The 19,739-nt window shown below is 37.3% G+C and overlaps 1 protein-coding gene across 1 annotated transcript in view; it reads left to right on the forward strand.

Moving 5' to 3' along the window:
- Positions 1-19,739, forward strand: part of LOC148081687 (mitogen-activated protein kinase kinase kinase 11) — a 63,531-nt gene that overhangs the window by 20,823 nt on the left and 22,969 nt on the right. Inside the window, exons 2-4 of the mRNA XM_087788650.1 lie at positions 10,961-11,141; positions 16,411-16,559; positions 19,454-19,629. Coding sequence (XP_087644776.1) covers positions 10,961-11,141; positions 16,411-16,559; positions 19,454-19,629 — 506 coding nt within the window. The remainder of the gene's footprint in view (positions 1-10,960; positions 11,142-16,410; positions 16,560-19,453; positions 19,630-19,739) is intronic.

Raw genomic sequence — 19,739 nt, forward strand, 5'->3', positions numbered from 1 at the left:
AAGATTTCATATAATTAGTCTTGATTTCGTCCCGAACAAATCACATGAACTTCCGGACTGTGTCGCCAGTTCAGTCTCATCACCACTAGGGGTGTGTATTGGCAAGAATCTGGCAATAACGATACGTATCACGATACACTGACAATGATACAATACATTGTGATACTGTAATAACAAGGATATATATGTAGTATTGTTGAGTACTGGACTGGTGTTGTAGAATTTACAGACCACATGACTCTTGACAAAGTCGTAACTGATTTAATTTGTTTTGAAACCAAAATATGTCCAAACATCAGCTTTAAAAGCTGCTGGAGTCACTGTTTCCTCTCGTCCTCAGTCATACCCAAAATTTACAGAACATATGACTCTTGACAAAAATCGTAACTGCTTTTATCTGTTTTGAAACCAAAATATGTCCGAACATCAGCTTTAAAAGCCGCTGGAGTCACTGTATCCTCTCGTCCTCAGTCATACACAAAATTTACAGAACATATGACTCTTGACAAAAATCGTAACTGCTTTTATCTGTTTTGAAACCAAAATATGTCCAAACATCAGCTTTAAAAGCCGCTGGAGTCAACTGTATCCTCTCGTCCTCAGTCATAGTTGGGATTTCATTCTTCCTTTAGCTATGCAAAATGTTGATTGTACATTTAAAACAAATCCATTTTTTCATTTTTATTTTATGAACTCTTTATTGAAATATAAACAATTAAAGAACTATGATAAAAATGTACTGGTTTTGAGTAACAGTGGAGCTCAGGGTTCGGACATTTAGGTCATATCGGTTTCCTCATGATCCCAGCAGACTCTCGAGCATGCGACCGTCGTCACGGCGATGGTACTGCACTGTTGTTGCCCTCTGGTCAGGAAGTACAGCAGGAATGTGGTGTGAATATGTGCCGTGACTACCAACGGGGCTGCTGGGAAGTGAGCGAGAGTGCAGGTCGGCTCGACTGTTGCATAACTTCTGGAAGATATTTACTGTTTGTATTTGTAGTTATTTATTCTATTTTTGGTCTTTACAGTTAATGTATGTTGTCATTTCTGTTTTTTTCCCTGGTGTAGTCGAGGTTTTGGGATTAGTATTGGGATAGAAGTATTTTAAGAAAACCTGCTTTTGCGACGTGTTCATCAAATATTTATCAAACTATCAGCAAATTAAGATTTAAGACGTATAATTTGAATTAAATACCCATTATTTATCCGGATAATAGTTATTCATAGTGGCTAAGACGATTGATCAAAACCCCTAAATATTTACAATTTTTGCTTTGTCTGAGCAATTCTAAAAGTTTTATCACTTGTATTGTTAAAAATATTTATAAATCAAATATTTCAATGCCCTCAGCAAATGTATTTCCTATATGTGGCTATTACTGTTGCTAAAGCTTTGTACACGCGTGGAAGGTTTTGCAAATATATACGTGTATCTGCAGAGTGATCCACAAATGCGTAACTCGATTTTCAAATGCTTAACTCGATTTGTAAATGTTTAATTCAGAATAAGTAGATGCTCAAATCTATAAAAAAAACTGCATCAAGCATCACAAACTACGTTCAATTTTCAAAAAAACAGAAAAACCTGCTCTTTTTAATCATGTAAATTTTGCAAAAGTGCAAAAGTTATGTGAGCAAAAAGAGTAGTTTTTTTCACGTGTATATTTGCAAATCCTTTACAAAGCTTTAGCAACAGAAATAACCCCATATTCCTACATTATAATGAGGCAATCTAAGGTTTGTTTTATCTTGATAAAATATTTTGACATTACGTTTATTTTCTCTGATTATGGGTTGGATTTTGAACGGTCATGACATTCCAGTTACACCAAACCGACACTAGGGGGAGTTTAAAGTCATCTAAAGTTTATGTTTGGACTAAAGTAAGAAAAAGTTGATATTAATTAATATCTCTTGCCTCTGTCTTCTGGTCAAGATCGATGTACATTTTCATCAATCTTTAGCTTTAATCTCAAAGAGCCATCAAGTGTCTGGTGACCCCCTGTACTTATGATGAGGTCCAGGTGAAGGGGAACCAACGGGGGGCAGAAAACATCCACGAGGATTAAAGCGCATTGAATTCCGACAAGATTTATACTATATATATGTCACAGTACAGATTGGAATCCAGACGGATCTGGATCCTACTAGTACAGATTGTAATCCTGCTACTGAACTGGGATCTTAATAATGATATTGGTTAGGGTTTGATTACATCAAATGACATTTTGATGTATTTTAAATTAGATTTACACTATAAATAATACATATTAAATAAGGATCTGTACTAGTAGTACAGAATCTATTGAATCTACTGGATCCAGATCCTACTGGATTACAATCTGTACTTTGACATGTATGTTACATAATACCTAAGCAATATTTCTAGCATTTTAGCTCCTTTTTTAATGGTAAATTCCCCCATAAAGTTCAAATGTGTCCAAAAGACAAAATAATTTAAAACAATTGGAGTTTAAGTGGGTTTGGCAAATTGATCTAATCGAGGTCAAAATGGGGCACAAGACCCCCCCCCCCCAAACATGTTTGATTTCAAATTAGATTTACACTATAAATAATACATATTAAATAAGGATGATTTCCATAATTTTCAGCTCAATCCACCTGAATTAAATCTCTTCTATCTTCAGAGAATTTTGGGTTATTTGCTTTTCGAATTTCTTTTTTTTATACCCGGGTGATGGCAAGTACCTCAGCTTTAATATAAATATAAAGATTAAAATGACAAATATAGAATTTGATTTAATGTATCCATCTTTCAAAAACTTTTCCACGTAACTTAAAGTATTCAGAAAAGTTTTTTTTATTTATTTTCACACTCATTTCAAAGCAATTGTTATTGTTGACATCCCAGTATCTATTGTTTAATTTCCGACCGATATATAAGTGACAGGACATTCTTCAACTTCGAGGTAAGAAAAATATAATAAAAACTATTATTTATTCGTGTCTGATACCAACATTTGCGTTTGATTCTAAATCACAAAAAAAGATGTTAACACGAAAAGTTCTGCCTGCAGGCACTGTGGCGAAGCAACTTAAAGAGCGATTGGAATATCTCAACTATTTACAACTGGAGCTCGAGCACGAGCGGTGGATTGACAACACGAGAGTTGTGCGCTATAATTGAAGAGCTCCACTTTAAGTCGCACTTTCAATAATTTATTATCGCAGCATTTCACATTTCATTGTCTGGCAGCTGATGAAGGCTTAAAAAGGCACAGCTGTCTAAGTACACCCACACAGTGCTGGGACTTCGACAATAACTCTGTGTGTGTGTGTGTGTGTGTGTGTGTGTGTGTGTGTGTGTGTGTGTGTGTGTGTGTGTGTGTGTGTGTGTGTGTGTGTGTGTGTGTGTGTGTGTGTGTGTGTGTGTGTGTGTGTGTGTGTGTGTGTGTGTGTGTGTGTGTGTGTGTGTGTGTGTGTGTGTGTGTGTGTGTGTGTGTGTGTGTAGTCCCTCAGGTACGTGTGGTTTTCCCTACTATGCAATGCAAGAACTGCAGCAGAAAACTTAAGAAACTGAGAAGTTGTCGACTGTCGTCAATACCCTTCTCTCGGCACATTAATGTTGCACCACTTGTTGTTGATATTACTTCTCGACAATGTTTTTTTATACTTCAAGCCTTGATTTACTTTGAATAAAATGTTGTGCATTCTTATTGATTCTTTTTCATATATTTGTTATATATTTAAAAGTTAAAGTGCCAAAGTGTAGCAATTACAGTAATCTCACAATTCCACACGATATCTTCGGCTCACAGCACGATATATGAGTAGTTTTCCTATCGATTTAAGGGGACAATACATTTTAGTTACTTCTAGAAATTGTTTCACTCCTTTTTTTTTTTTTTGGTTGGCTAAATTAACAAAACAGAAAGAAAAAAAATCGGCTTTAAAAGTAGCTGGAACTGGCTGTATCCTCTCGTCCTCAGTCATTGCAGGGTTCTCGTGGGATTTCAAGTTTTAGTGGCTACACCAAAATGAACAAACGATGTGAATATTTTCGTGTTACTTAATATTGATTCGTATTTTCTGCTCATATTCCCTTAAAGTGGTCACGGGGGAGATTCTTTCCCAGTTTCTTTGGACGAGAGGCTGGGGGGACACCCTGGAAAGGACGCCAGTCGGTGACGGGGCAAACAAAGACACACAACCACTGACAATTTCCCCAATAAAATAGATGAATGTTTAGGTTTACACACAAATCATTGAATATAAAGGAAAAATATCCATATGGTCAATTGCAGATGAAACACTAACTGCTATCAAGCGCTTATGAAGCTTCACGAAGCATCGTCCTACTTTTTTAAATGTCAGTTTAAAATCCATACTAGTCTTTAATAGAAAAGTGGAACAGATTATTAAACAGTGACATCTAGTGGTAAAGGACTAAACTGTTTCGTGAAACTTCACCAACACGTCGCTATAACCCATTACTTACTGTGTATTGACAAAAGTCTGAAAGAGTCTGATTTTTGAAATACAACCAGATTTTTCTCTAGTAGTCACTTTTCTATACTGATTGGTTATATAAGAGTGTCATGGTTTAGATTTGAAGAAAGTGTTTATAAAGTGTCTATTTAAAAAATGACTGATTAACAATTATATCAATCATTTCATCCGCCAAAGCCAAAAGAACAACGAGCCAAAACACATTCCTATGTTGTTTTACATCTTTGGCAATACACGTTTCTGATTCTGACATCCCGTTAGATTCCTGCGATGACTGAGGACGAGAGGATACAGTGACTCCAGCATCTTTTAAAGCTGATGTTTGGACCTATTTTGGTTTCAAAACAAATGAAAACAGTTACGACTTCGTCAAGAGGTCTGTAAATTCTGCAACACCAGAGTCAAGTACTGGACAATACTACACATATACTTACTTACTACAGTATCACTATGTATCGTATTTTTGGCCCTGTATCGTGATATGTATCGTATCACAAGATTCTTGCCAATAAACATCGTGGAATTGATAAAATTACAAATTAACTGAGATCCTAGCGATGACTGAGGACGAGAGGATACATTGGACTCCAGCAGCAATAAAGCTGATGTTTGGACCTATTTTGGTTTCAAAACAAATGAAAACGGTTAAGACTTCGTCAAGAGTCATGTGGTCTTTAAATTCTGAAACACCAGAGTCAAGTACTTGACAATACTACACACATATACTTGTTACTACAGTATCACTATATATCATATTTTTTGCCCTGCATCATATGTATCGTGTGGCCAGATTCTTGCCAATAAACATCGTAGAATTGATAAAATTACAAATTAACTGAGATCGTAGCAATGACTGAGGACGAGGGGATACAGTGAGTCCAGCAGCTTTTAAAGCTGATGTTTGGACATATTTTGGTTTCAAAACAAATGAAAGCAGTTACGACTTTTTTTGTATTCTGCAACACCAGGGTAAAGTACTCGACAATACTACACATATATACTTGTTACTACAGTATCTCAATATATATCTTTTTGGCCCCATTTTAAAGGTATTTTATCAATATAAGTCAGTGAAGGATTTAGCTTAAGCGGTTCAGATTAAGATCCGGTGACGTTTTGGTCACATGACCATGTTGCCACCAGGAGGACCCAGAGAGGAGACGGACTTCACTCCAGTTAAAGCCTTTATTATCATATCTCCATTGTCTTCCTGGTTCCATCCGACAGGATGTGACCGAGACTCCGGCTTCCTGTTTCAAAACGTCTGCCCTCTTTTGTTGACACTCGGAGACCTCGCAGAAAATCTAGGCAAAACAACGTTTCCATTTTTTTTTTTTGAAACAGCCGGCCCGTCATGTGATAACAATCAACAATATCCTCCAGATATAGAAGCGAATCTGTGTCATGGCTTTAGTTTGTGTGTCGCCCTCGTAACGCGTCACTGGAAGCTAATGGTGTGATCCCAGCGTCACTCCCTAGCATGAGGCCCGGACACGCCGGAGGAAACATGGGCGGGACCAACGGGGAGCTTGTTTCTACTAGATGCTAATCGGCAGGTGGACAAATAGGAATTGAACGCTGGACAAAAGCCCAGTGTGGTAAACACTTACCCCCCCCATCCACCTGTGTGTGTAGCTGAAGGCAACAATGACTCAGCCGTTGTTAGGGTAATATTGGTGTGTGTCCAGCAGAGTTAAAGGGATGTTTCATCTTCAGAAAAAATACACTTTGATACTTATTTCTGAAAAAGTCTGTCCACTAATTATGTCGCCAGAGCTTTTATCTACAGTTAAAAACCACACAAACGCGACAATTTGTGTGCGGTTTTTGGGCGAAATGGGTGCCTCCAGGGAATCTCTAAGGGCTACAACACACACACACTCGCACAGAGAAGACACAACACAAACTGGTGTAACACTGTTGTGACGCCAAACTCTGTGACCGTCGACACAGGAGAGAAGTCGGTCGGTGATTTTAGCAAAGTCTTGCACACTAAAATAAAGTATTTTGAATACACACTCTCACACACCTACACTAAAATAAAGTCTTGTAAAAACACACTCTCACACACCTACACTAAAATAAAGTCTTGTAAAAACACACTCTCACACACCTACACTAAAATAAAGTCTTGTAAAAACACACTCTCACACACCTACACTAACTAAAGTCTTGTAAATACACACTCTCACACACCTACACTAACTAAAGTCTTGTAAATACACACTCTTACACACCTACACTAAAACAAAGTCTTGTAAATACACACTCTCACACACCTACACTAAAATAAAGTCTTGTATATACACACTCTCACACACCTACACTAAAATAAAGTCTTGTATATACACACTCTCACACACCTACACTAAAATAAAGTCTTGTAAATACACACTCTCACACACCTACACTAAAATACAGTCTTGTATATACACACTCTCACACACCTACACTAAAAGAAAGTCTTGTAAATACACTCTCACATACCTACACTAAAATAAAGTATTGGACATACATACTCTTACACACCTCCACTAATTAAAGTCTTGGACATAAACACTCTCACACACCTACACTAAAATACAGTCTTGTATATACACACTCTCACACACCTACACTAAAATAAAGTCTTATAAATACACTCTCACATACCTACACTAAAATAAAGTATTGGACATACATACTCTTACACACCTCCACTAATTAAAGTCTTGGACATAAACACACACCTACACTAAAAAAGTCATGGAAATACACACTCCTACACACCTACTATCACAAAGTATTGGACATAAACACACTACTACACAGCAACACTAAAATAAAGTAATTGACATACACACTATTACACACATACACTAAAATAAAGTCTTAGACATGCACGTTACTACACTATAAACGTTTGACACCCACCTATACTGATTAAAGTGAGTAATTTGTATTTATATAGTCCTTTTCCAGACCAGTACACACACAAGCACCCATGCACGCACACATGCACACACACACACCTACACTAAATATAAAGTTGTAGACATACACACTTTGACACAACTACACAAAAAAAAGTTAACACACAAAGTACTACACACCTAAACCATTTAAATACTGCTATTCGCACACACCCTTACACTAAATATAAGCTCTTGGACATAAAAACTCCTACACAACTACACCAAAAAAAGAAACTTATACATACACACTACTAAATAAACACACTACAACCAAAGTGTTGACACACACACACCTGTTCTAAATTAAGTACTAAGACATGCACACTCCTACACAACCACACAAATACATAGACGTTGACACACACAATACTACAGATCTACACTCAAACAAAGAATGAGACAAATACGCTACTACATAATTATACTTAAATAATGACATTGATACACACAGATATTCAGAACGTACATTAAAACAACAACTAGGACACACACTCAAACAACAGTTTTGAGACTCACAAACCAACACTAAACATATGTTTTTCCACCTTTGTCGGCACATTTTGCGACGTCGATTTACAACTTTCTCCACTTAGAGTCACAACTTGTCTGTTGACACTTTCTGACTCACACTTCCACGCAACGACACGACAATTAAATTCCCACTCGTTCTCCTCACACATTGTCGTCTGATCTGCCGCGTGATGCCGCGTACAGCAGCTGGAAGCGAGAGACGTGGAGAAAGGGAATGGAAGTCAGAAAGTGACTGCAAATAGAAACAACCCTGTAATAACCCAAATTCTTTTCTGCGTGTGACGGTCAGAAGAGGAAGAGAGGCTGCCAATCATGTCCAGTCATGTGATACATTGACCGACCACAGGCCCTGACATTACGTTCTATTTTCATACCAACGTCCAGCTAGCAAAATATGTTTACTTCCCAAACTGACTCTGGTCAATTTAAGCCTGATGTTTGAGGATGCATTCTTCATTTTACTTCCTACGGTGGTTGATGTTGCGTTCAGGGGTGTCTGGGGAATGAAAAGAAATCCAAACGACAGATGGTTAAGTAAGAGATTATGTGGAAGAAATTGTTTCTTGTTCAGTTTTCTTGGTCTTATTATGACACTGAGTGATGAAACAATGACACGTTGTGTAACATATGAACAACATTTTCATTCACTGGAATTAGAACGATAGAATCTGTTTGAAGAAGTGTACTTGCACAATCCTACACACCTACACAAAATAACACTGAAACAAAGTCTATGATACACACACTCTTTCGAAACCCACACAAACACTCCTAAGCCCAACCTTAAACAAAGAAAAGGACTTAAATAAAAAATCTCATAAAAACCTACACAAAAAACAAAGCTGTAGACAAACGCCCTCCTACACACCTACCCTGAGATAAAGACTCATACTGATAATCCTATAAACCTACACTAAAATAAAGACCAGTATGCACACAACCCATAAACACACTTCTACCCATCTACACTAAAATAAAGGCTCATACTCACATCTACATACCTTCACTAAAATAAAGACTCATTTACTCACACCCACAATAAAATAAAGACTCGCGTACGCACACTTGTACACACCTACACTAAAATAAAGACTTGCCTATGCACACTTGTACACACCTACACTGAAATAAATACTTGCACACACACTTGTACACACCTACACTAAAATAAATACTCGCAAGCACATTTGTACACACCTACACTAAAATAAAGACTTGCCTATGCACACTTGTACACACCTACACTGAAATAAATACTTGCACACACACTTGTACACACCTACACTAAAATAAATACTCGCAAGCACATTTGTACACACCTACACTAAAATAAAGACTCGCGTACGCACACTTGTACACACCTACACTGAAATAAATACTCGCAAGCACATTTGTACACACCTACACTAAAATAAAGACTCGCGTACGCACACTTGTACACACCTACACTGAAATAAATACTCGCAAGCACATTTGTACACACCTACACTAAAATAAAGACTCGCAAGCACATTTGTACACACCTACACTAAAATAAAGACTCGCAAGCACATTTGTACACACCTCCACTAAAATAAAGACTCGCAAGCACATTTGTACACACCTACACTAAAATAAAGACTCGCAAGCACATTTGTACACACCTACACTAAAATAAAGACTCGCAAGCACATTTGTACACACCTACACTAAAATAAAGACTCGCAAGCACATTTGTACACACCTACACTAAAATAAAGACTCGCAAGCACATTTGTACACACCTACACTAAAATAAAGACTCGCAAGCACACTTGTACACACCTACACTAAAATAAAGACTTGCGTACGCACACTTGTACACACCTACACTAAAATAAAGACTTGCGTACGCACACTTGTACACACCTACACTGAAATAAATACTTGCACACACACTTGTACACACCTACACTAAAATAAATACTCGCAAGCACATTTGTACACACCTACACTAAAATAAAGACTCGCAAGCACACTTGTACACACCTACACTAAAATAAAGACTTGCGTACGCACACTTGTACACACCTACACTAAAATAAAGACTCGCGTACGCACACTTGTACACACCTACACTAAAATAAAGACTTGCGTACGCACACTTGTACACACCTACACTAAAATAAGACTCGCGTACGCACACTTGTACACACCTACACTAAAATAAAGACTTGCGTACGCACACTTGTACACACCTACACTAAAATAAAGACTTGCGTACGCACACTTGTACACACCTACACTGAAATAAATACTTGCACACACACTTGTACACACCTACACTAAAATAAATACTCGCAAGCACATTTGTACACACCTACACTAAAATAAAGACTCGCAAGCACATTTGTACACACCTACACTAAAATAAAGACTCGCGTACGCACACTTGTACACACCTACACTGAAATAAATACTTGCACACACACTTGTACACACCTACACTAAAATAAAGACTCGCGTACGCACACTTGTACACACCTTCACTAAAATAAATACTCGCAAGCACATTTGTACACACCTACACTAAAATAAAGACTCACGTACGCACACTTGTACACACCTACACTGAAATAAATACTTGCACACACACTTGTACACACCTACACTAAAATAAATACTCACATATGCACACAATTCTACACAACTACACTAAAATAAAGACTCTCATACGCATACTCGTACACAACTACCCTAAAAAAAACTCGCATAAGCAAACAAAGACAAACACTTGTACACACCCACAGTAAAATAAAGACTTGCATAAGAACACACATATACAAAAAAAAGACTCATTTACTCACACCCACAATAAAATAAAGACTCTCATACACACAATTCTATACAACTACACCAAAATAATAAATCACATGCACACTTGTAAACACCTCACTAAAATAAAGACTCACAAACGCACGTAGACACACTTGTATACACCTACACTAAAACCAATTATAAAAACTGTAATTTTTCTCTTCCAGTCCTGCTGGCTCAGCCCATAGAGAACGAGTGCATGGAAGGGTTGACGCTGAAGATCACTGACTTCGGTCTGGCCAGGGAATGGCACAAGACCACCAAGATGAGCACGGCGGGCACCTACGCCTGGATGGCCCCCGAGGTCATCAAGTCATCAACCTTCTCCAAGGGCAGTGACGTGTGGAGGTGAGTGGAGTTGACGCAAGCTGACGGAGAATGAGTCGTGAAGTTCAGGAGTCGAACTGACGGAGAACGAGTCGTGAATTGACAGAGACTCGGCAAGTGACTCTTCAAAGAGCTGCTCTGTGCTCTGTTGTGCGACATGTGTACAACACACTGTGTCATTGTCTGCCGCACACAGGCAGAAGGAGGCCTCACACCAGGCCTGACCACTGCCCTTTATGTGAGAGCAGTCCTGTGTGTGTCTGTGTGTGTGTCTGTGTGTGTGTGTCCGTTCTATTCGTTGTTTTTCTGTGTGTGTGTGTCTGTTTGTTTCTTTTTTTTGTATGTGTGTGTGTGTATCACTTTATTTTGTGTGTTCTCTGTGTGTATATTTCTTTGTGGAGTGTATCAATATGGGTGCATGCCTGTGTGTGTCTTTGTGTGTATCTGTTTGATTCTGTTTTTATGCATTAATCTGTGTCTATGTGTGTGTATGTGTGTTCATGTCTCTTTGTGTGCTTGTTTGTGTCTGTGTGTGTGTGTGTATCTATGTGTGTGTGTGTTTATCTATGTGTGTATGTCTGTGTTTTGTGTGTATGTGTTTCAGTGTTTTTGTGCGTGTTTCTGTGTGTGTCTTTTTGTTTTTTTGTGTTTTTCTTTGTGTGTTTGTTTCTGTTTCTGTGTGTGTGTGTATGTGTTTCAGTGTTTTTGTGCGTGTTTCTGTGTGTGTCTTTTTGTTTTTTGTGTTTTTCTTTGTGTGTTTGTTTCTGTTTCTGTGTGTGTGTATGTCTCTGTGTTTATATGTCTGTGTGTATCCATGTGTGTGGGTGTTTTTCTGTGTCCATGTCTGTGTGTCTGTTATTGTGTGATTGTCTGTTCTTTTCTTTGTTTTTCCGTGTGTGTGTGTCTATCTGTTTGTTTCTTTTTTTTTGTATGTGTGTATGTGTATCACTTTATTTTGTGTGTTCTCTGTGTGTATATTTCTTTGTGGAGTGTATCAATATGGGTGCTTGCCTGTGTGTGTCTTTGTGTGTATCTGTTTGATTCTGTTTTTATGCATTAATCTGTGTCTATGTGTGTGTATGTGTGTTCATGTTTCTTTGTGTGCTTGTTTGTGTCTGTGTGTGTGTGTGTATCTATGTGTGTGTGTGTTTATCTATGTGTGTATGTCTGTGTTTTGTGTGTATGTGTTTCAGTGTTTTTGTGCGTGTTTCTGTGTGTGTCTTTTTGTTTTTTTTGTGTTTTTCTTTGTGTGTTTGTTTCTGTTTCTGTGTGTGTGTGTATGTGTTTCAGTGTTTTTGTGCGTGTTTCTGTGTGTGTCTTTTTGTTTTTTGTGTTTTTCTTTGTGTGTTTGTTTCTGTTTCTGTGTGTGTGTATGTCTCTGTGTTTATATGTCTGTGTGTATCCATGTGTGTGGGTGTTTTTCTGTGTCCATGTCTGTGTGTCTGTTATTGTGTGATTGTCTGTTCTTTTCTTTGTTTTTCCGTGTGTGTGTGTCTATCTGTTTGTTTCTGTTTTTTGTATTTGTGTGTATCAGTGTTTTTTTGAGAATGTGTTCTCTTTGTGTATGTGTCTGAGTGTATCAATATGCATCCATGCCTCTGTGTGTTTTTGTGTGTGTCTTTGTGTGTATCTGTTTGTTTCTGTTTTTGTGTGTTAGTCTATGTGTGTGTGTCTCTATTTGTGTTTTTGTTTGTCCATGTCTGCGTGTATGTGTGTCTATTATTGTGTGTGAGACCAGAGTCAAGTACTGGAAAATACTACAAATATATCCTTGTTACTACATTATCTCAACACCAGAGTCAAGTACTGGACAATACTACAAATATATCCTTGTTACTACATTATCTCAACACCAGAGTCAAGTACTGTACAATACTACACGTATATACTTGTTACTGCACTATCACAACACCGGAGTCAAGTACTGGACAATACTACACATATATACTTGTTACGGCACTATCACAACACCGGAGTCAAGTACTGAACAATACTACACATAAATACTTGTTACTGCACTATCACAACACCGGAGTCAAGTACTGGACAATACTACACATATATACTTGTTACTGCACTATCAAAACACCGGAGTCAAGTACTGAACAATACTACACATACATACTTGTTACTACAGTATCACGATAGATCGTATCATTGGCCCTGTATCGTGATATGTATCTTATCGCCAGTTCTTGCCAATAAACATCATAGAATTGATCAAATTACAAATTAACTGAGTTCCTAGCGATCACTGAGGACGAGAGGATACAGTGACTCCAGCAGCTTTTAAAGCTGATGTTTGGACATATTTTGGTTTGAAAACAAATGAAAGCAGTTACGACTTTTGTCAAGAGTCATGTTGTAAATTCTTCAACGCCAGAGTCAAGTACTCAACAATACTACACATATATCCGTTACTACAGTATATATCGTATCGTTGCCCCTGTACCGTGATGCGTACCTTGTTGCCAGGTTCTTGTAAATACAACCCCCTACTGACCTGTATATCCTGTTGTATTCATCAACAAAAAAAACCTTTCGACAGATATAACATTTTCCCGACTAGAAATCTCCTCATTGATTTATTATTTACTATCCGAAGATTAAAATCAGTTTTTAGGTCAAGTCAAAAAATGCAAACCGTGCTTTTCATCATCACCACTAATGTGAAGATGTTTTTAAGTGTAGTATTCAGAATAAACTACTAAGTAAAAGTAACGATCGATTCCTCTTGGCGGCTATTTTCCGTGGTGGCATAAATCCGGCGTCGTGATCAACCGTCGTGAAACCAATCGATCAAAAAAAACCCCCCAAAAAACCTCTAATTTGTCTTGTATTCATGTAACCTTGTGAGTTTCCTCCACCGTGTACATATTCTTCGGTCCACTAACGGGCTCTTTGCCATCTCAATTACACAGACACCAGCTCACTTTCACATCCACCCACAGCGTCCGACGGCGAAGAAAAAAAAAAAAAAATGGCGATCTTTGTTCTGGCGTTCGTTCTCGTCCTCCCGCGACCACCGGGCTCCACGCCGGAGATGACGCCGGCCTCCGGGCGAGCACTTTCTCCACAGACGTGTGGAGGTGGTAATTAAAGAGATGCTTGAAAGAAGCGCTTCACTCCCTCAGTCAGGATCAGCAACAAGCTAATTTGACAGTGTGGGAGATCCAGCTCAGAGCCAAGCGCTACCAGAAAACACCATGTCGGTAAAAGGATTTTTACTGAGCATGAAGAGCGTTTTTTTTTTTTAAATGTCTGGATCGACTGCAGATGTTTTTCTTTTCCCACCAAGGCCTCTCACTGTTATATTTGTGTATCAATATTTTAGGACGACTTTCGGTGTTTTTCTCCACACAACAGTCTCATATTAACATTTTTAAATATATAGTAAGTAAGTAATATTTATTTATATAGCGCTTTTCGAGACCAGGGTCACAAAGCGCTTAAACAATCAAAACAATACTCAAAAAAGTACATACTTTAAAGATCAAGATAACAATATATCACAATATTTTTTGTATGACACTGAATTAATATTCAACAGCACTGTATCAATAAATATTTCCTTTTTTTGTTATCACATTTCTCCCATGGATTATATTTCAATTGAGTGTGTATAAAATATTGTCATATTTTTTTTTATAAAGGACAATATTGCCATGAAAATATTCCCTCCAGTCACTAGATGGCAGCAGTCATTACATCCTACGTACAATGAAATACTTTTTGCAATTAAACTTCTGGCCTCTAGGTGGCAGCAGTCATAAAGTCCTTCGCAGCTAAAGTAACAATGAAATCCCCGGGGGTGACTGAGGGTGAGAGGATACAGTTGACACCGCCAGCTTTTAGAGCTGATTTGGCTGGCTTTCCCATCATATTATATATATTTTTTCATAGTTATTTCAGATATGTATAAAACATTAATATTATTATAATTTAAACTACAACTAGCAAGACAATATTCACTGTGTTTGTGTTTCTTACTAAGCTTTCGCCACTAGATGGCAGCAGTCATTACGTCCTCTGCGGCTAAAGGATAAATGAGTTCCAGCGATATCCCCGGCGATGACTAAGGACGAGAGGATACAGTGGACTCCAGCAGCTTTTAAAGCTGATGTTTGGACATATTTTACATTAAAATAGTTGATTTATGGTTTAGATTAACAATAACGTGTTTATAAAATAATGTATTTTTTTATTTACATTTGGCATGCAAATATTCACAGCAGTCATTACGTCTCATGGAGTTAAAGGAATAACTGATTCTAGAAATGACTGAGGACGAGAGGATACAGTGGACTCCAGCAGCATATATCGTATTTTTGGCCCTGTATTGTGATATGTATCGTATCGCCATATTCTTGTCAAGTACTCGACAATACTACACGTATATACTTGTTACTACAGTATCATGATATATCACAATATATAACAATATATCGTATCGTAATACATATTGAATTGCAAGATTCTTGCCAATACACAACCCATAATACTACACATATATACTTGTTCCTACAGTTTCACTATATATCGTATGTTTGGCCCTGTATCGTGATATGTATCGTATCGCCAATAAACATCGTAGAATTGATTAAATTACAAATTAACTGAGATCCTAGCGATGACTGAGGACGAGAGGATACAGTGACTCCAGCAGCTTTTAAAGCTGATGTTTGACATATTTTGGTTTCAAAACAAATAAAACTAGTTACGACTTTTGTCAAGAGTCATGTGGTCTGTAAATACTGCAACACCAGAGTCAAGTACTCGACAATACTACACATATGTACTTGTTACTACAATATCACAATATATTACAATATATCGTATTGTGATACGTATTGTATTGCAAGATTCTTACCAATACACAAACCTAATAACTAGTAGTGATGGAGCTTCATGAAATAGTGTCATATTTTCAAGAGGTCAGTAGGTGGCGCCCTCAGTTTAAAAAAAGGAAGTGAGATCTCAATAGAATAGTTGTTTAAAGCAATATATTCTAGAGATGAAAGTGACATCTAGTTGAATCTGAAAATAAAGCTCCATGAAGCTTCACAAAGCTTTTAAAATGTATTGTTATTGTGATTAAAGATTGAAGTTTTGTATTTTGTGTCAAAAATGAACAAAGAACAATGATCCTGTCAAATATTTCAATACTGTTTATTTTATTTTCTGCTTTAATGGTCACCTACACGGTTTAGAATGTACTATTTGGTCCAAAATATCACTTCAGCTATCAAGTGTTCCACAATTCTTACGGTACATTTAATTTTTTCACCAGCTATGGCGTCCTGCTGTGGGAGCTGCTCACTGGAGAGGCTCCGTACAGAGGCATCGATGGACTTGCAGTCGCTTACGGAGTCGCTGTGAACAAGCTGACGCTGCCCATCCCGTCCACGTGCCCGGAACCCTTCGCTCAACTCATGTCAGGTATGATGACCACGCTCGTGTGCAGACCGTCGCCGTTATTCTGTAAAATTCATGGTATTTAAGAGTTTTATGCTGTTAAATTTAACTGGTAAATTAGATTAATCTGAAGTAATATTTGTAGTTTTCGGTTGGTACTTAAGTTTAATCAGTTCACAAATATTCTATAGCTACTTCTTATTTCGTGGTTCTTCATGTACATTGGTACTCATCAAAACTTTAACACCAACTGAACAAACTCTTTAGCTGACCTTTGGTATATTAGGAAGTTTTTTCTACGTTACATCCTCAACCACTGCGTCAATACTTCGACCCAATTAGCATGCTAGCTATTTTAGTTGACCAAGTTCAATATTAAACTACGCTAGTGTACTGGCAAGATCACTACTTTGCATATCACAATACAACGCTCATAAATATTGCAATACTGTAGTGACAAGGATTTATTTGTAGAATTGTCGAGTACTTGACTCTGGTGTTGTAGTATTTACAGACCACATGACTCTTGACGAAGTCATAACTGCTTTCATTTGTTTTGATGTATATGTCGGAACATCAGCTTTAAAACGTGCTGTCCACTGTATCCTCTTGTCCCCAGTCACCGCCTGGATATCGCTCGCATTTATTTATCCTTTAGCCGCGGAGGACCTAATGACTGCTGCCATCTAGTGGTGAAAGCTTAGTTACAACACAAACACGGTGAATATTGTCTTGCTGGTTGTAATTTAAATAATAATAATTTTAATGTTTTATATACACCTAAAAGAACTATGATAAAAATATAATATGTTTTGAAAGCCAGCCAAATCAGCTCTAAACTCTGGTGGTGTCAACTGTATCCTCTCATCCTCAGTCACCCCTCTGGATTTCAATGTTACTTTAGCTGCAAAGGAGCTAAACTAAGGAGCTGCCATCTAGAGGTCAGAAGTTTAATTGCAAAAATACAAAAATGTACAAACGCAGTGATAATGTGGAAGTACTTTTTTTTACTTTATTGAGCTATGAACCTTAAAAAAACTTTGATAAAAATGTAAATATGATTTGATGGCAAAAAGTAAAGTAAAGTAAAATAAAAAAAATCCCTGTGGAATACAAATACGGTGTAGGGAAAACTACCTGATTTTTTTTTAATTCATTTTACTTCCTGTATCATGTCAAATATTGTCAAAGAAGCTCCTTCAACTTTTCACCTCGGCCCGCTGTAGTTAACAAATCACTTCTTATTTTCTTCGTTTGGTTTTATTTTATGTTGTATTTCCACCTCATTGCAGCCAATAAACATAACAAAAACCTGAATTAGTTTTGTATTAATACTAAAACTTTCAGTGGATATTAGATAAACATTAGTAATTGCACAGTAGCACGTGGCATTCGCGCTGCTACATGCTACGTGCTACATGCTACAGTTGTATTCTGTAATCTTTACGCTCAGCTCAAAAGCTTCAAAATAAAACAACATTTCTAACTATCACAGATTTAAGCCATGCTAACGTTCTTCTCGTATAACCAAGCAATTGTTGTTAGCACTGTTGTCTTAACTCTTTCTATGCTGATATATACCTGAGCTGCTTCAGTGTTCGCTATAATAACACTTGGATAACTACATTAAAGTAACTGAAGCGGAACCCTTTGAAAAATGAAACTTTTAAAATAAATTTGCCGGCATATCCGCAGGAAACTTTAAAATTCTGAAATAATATTGGGTTATATTTTTTATTTTATTTTTTTATTATATTTTATTTTTTGACTTTTATTGGGTTGGAAACATTTTGATGTTGCGTTTGGGCTGAAAACTATAATCTGGATCTGGCAACCTTCCTCCGTTGAAATGGAAAGTAGTCGTCGCCCAGCGCTCCTCCTGCTCTCCTCCTCTACTCAGAATGTTACGTTTGAGATCCTTAAACACTTTTTTATTACAAATATGTACACGCACATAAAATAAACTTATAATTTTTTACAAAAAATAGTGTCTTTGTGTAAAGAAGAGACTGAAAAACACACCTGTGTCTTCTTCTGTAAACCATCATAAATGAACTCAAATTTAATTTAAAGGGGAACCTAATGTGCTGATTTAAGTGTCTCTTAAATTGTTCTAGGACCTCTATTATACTCATCAGTATCTTTGTTTTTGCACAAAACTCTCATTTAATAAAGATATTCACATTAGAAAATACGCTTAAGCCCCGCCCACTTAAAATGCGCTGTTTTAGCTTGAGTTTAAGTCTCGTCCGAGCAACCACGCCCACTCTGCTCTGATTGGTCACAAAAACACGAGTTGCATTCAATGACTCGCGTAAATTTCAAACTCACCCATAAAACTGCCGTTTCATACATTAAAAACGAATAATAAAAACAAGGTTTGCTGCTTAATGTACACATTACAAAAACACCTAAAGGCAGAAGTAACTCTCACCATGTTTACATAAATATTTATTTTGTTTCATGATTAACATGAAGGTTCTTAACTGATTTAGGGCTTCTAGGGGAGGACTTTTCACCAGAGTGACGTCACAATGTTTAATTTAAACCGTTTGGCGAGATTTCAGACGGGAGAGAACTTTATTAAGTAATAACTTCAAAACGGAGCAACGTCATGATGACTGAACTACTGCATTCTGAAGACTTCAACATTTACAACATGTGAATAAGTCAGTTGGGTTTTCACATTAGGTGCCATTTAACTATGTTTTTCCAAGATTCAAGAGTCTTTATTGACACAAACGGCATTAAAAAAGCAGAGACAAGTTGAGATTCCGACAAATGTTTCCCATTGAATAATCTTACCTTAAAAACAAAAGTGAAAATCCACAAATTTATCTACAGATTCATCATAGTGTGTTCACTTAAATCATAGTTGCTCCTCCACACATTCAAATCTATGGATCCCTGTTTTTCAGAATGCTGGGACCAGGACCCCCATATCCGACCCAACTTCACCTCCATCTTGATCCAGTTGACGGCTCTGGAGCAGCAGGTGAAGGAAGAGATGCCTCAGGACTCCTTCCATTCCCTGCAGGAGGACTGGAAGCTGGAGATCCAGGACATGTTCGACGAACTGCGGGCCAAAGAGAAGGTGAGAGAACGAAGCAGAAACTCTTTAAAAACAAGTTTATTTTATCATAAACCCATTTGTCAAGACCTCTATTGAGATCAATCGACATTAAAGTGCAATTATTTAAGATA

The sequence above is a fragment of the Callionymus lyra genome, chromosome 4 (genome assembly GCF_982586985.1).
Source record: "Callionymus lyra chromosome 4, fCalLyr1.hap1.1, whole genome shotgun sequence".
In the NCBI taxonomy this organism is placed as follows: domain Eukaryota; kingdom Metazoa; phylum Chordata; class Actinopteri; order Syngnathiformes; family Callionymidae; genus Callionymus; species Callionymus lyra.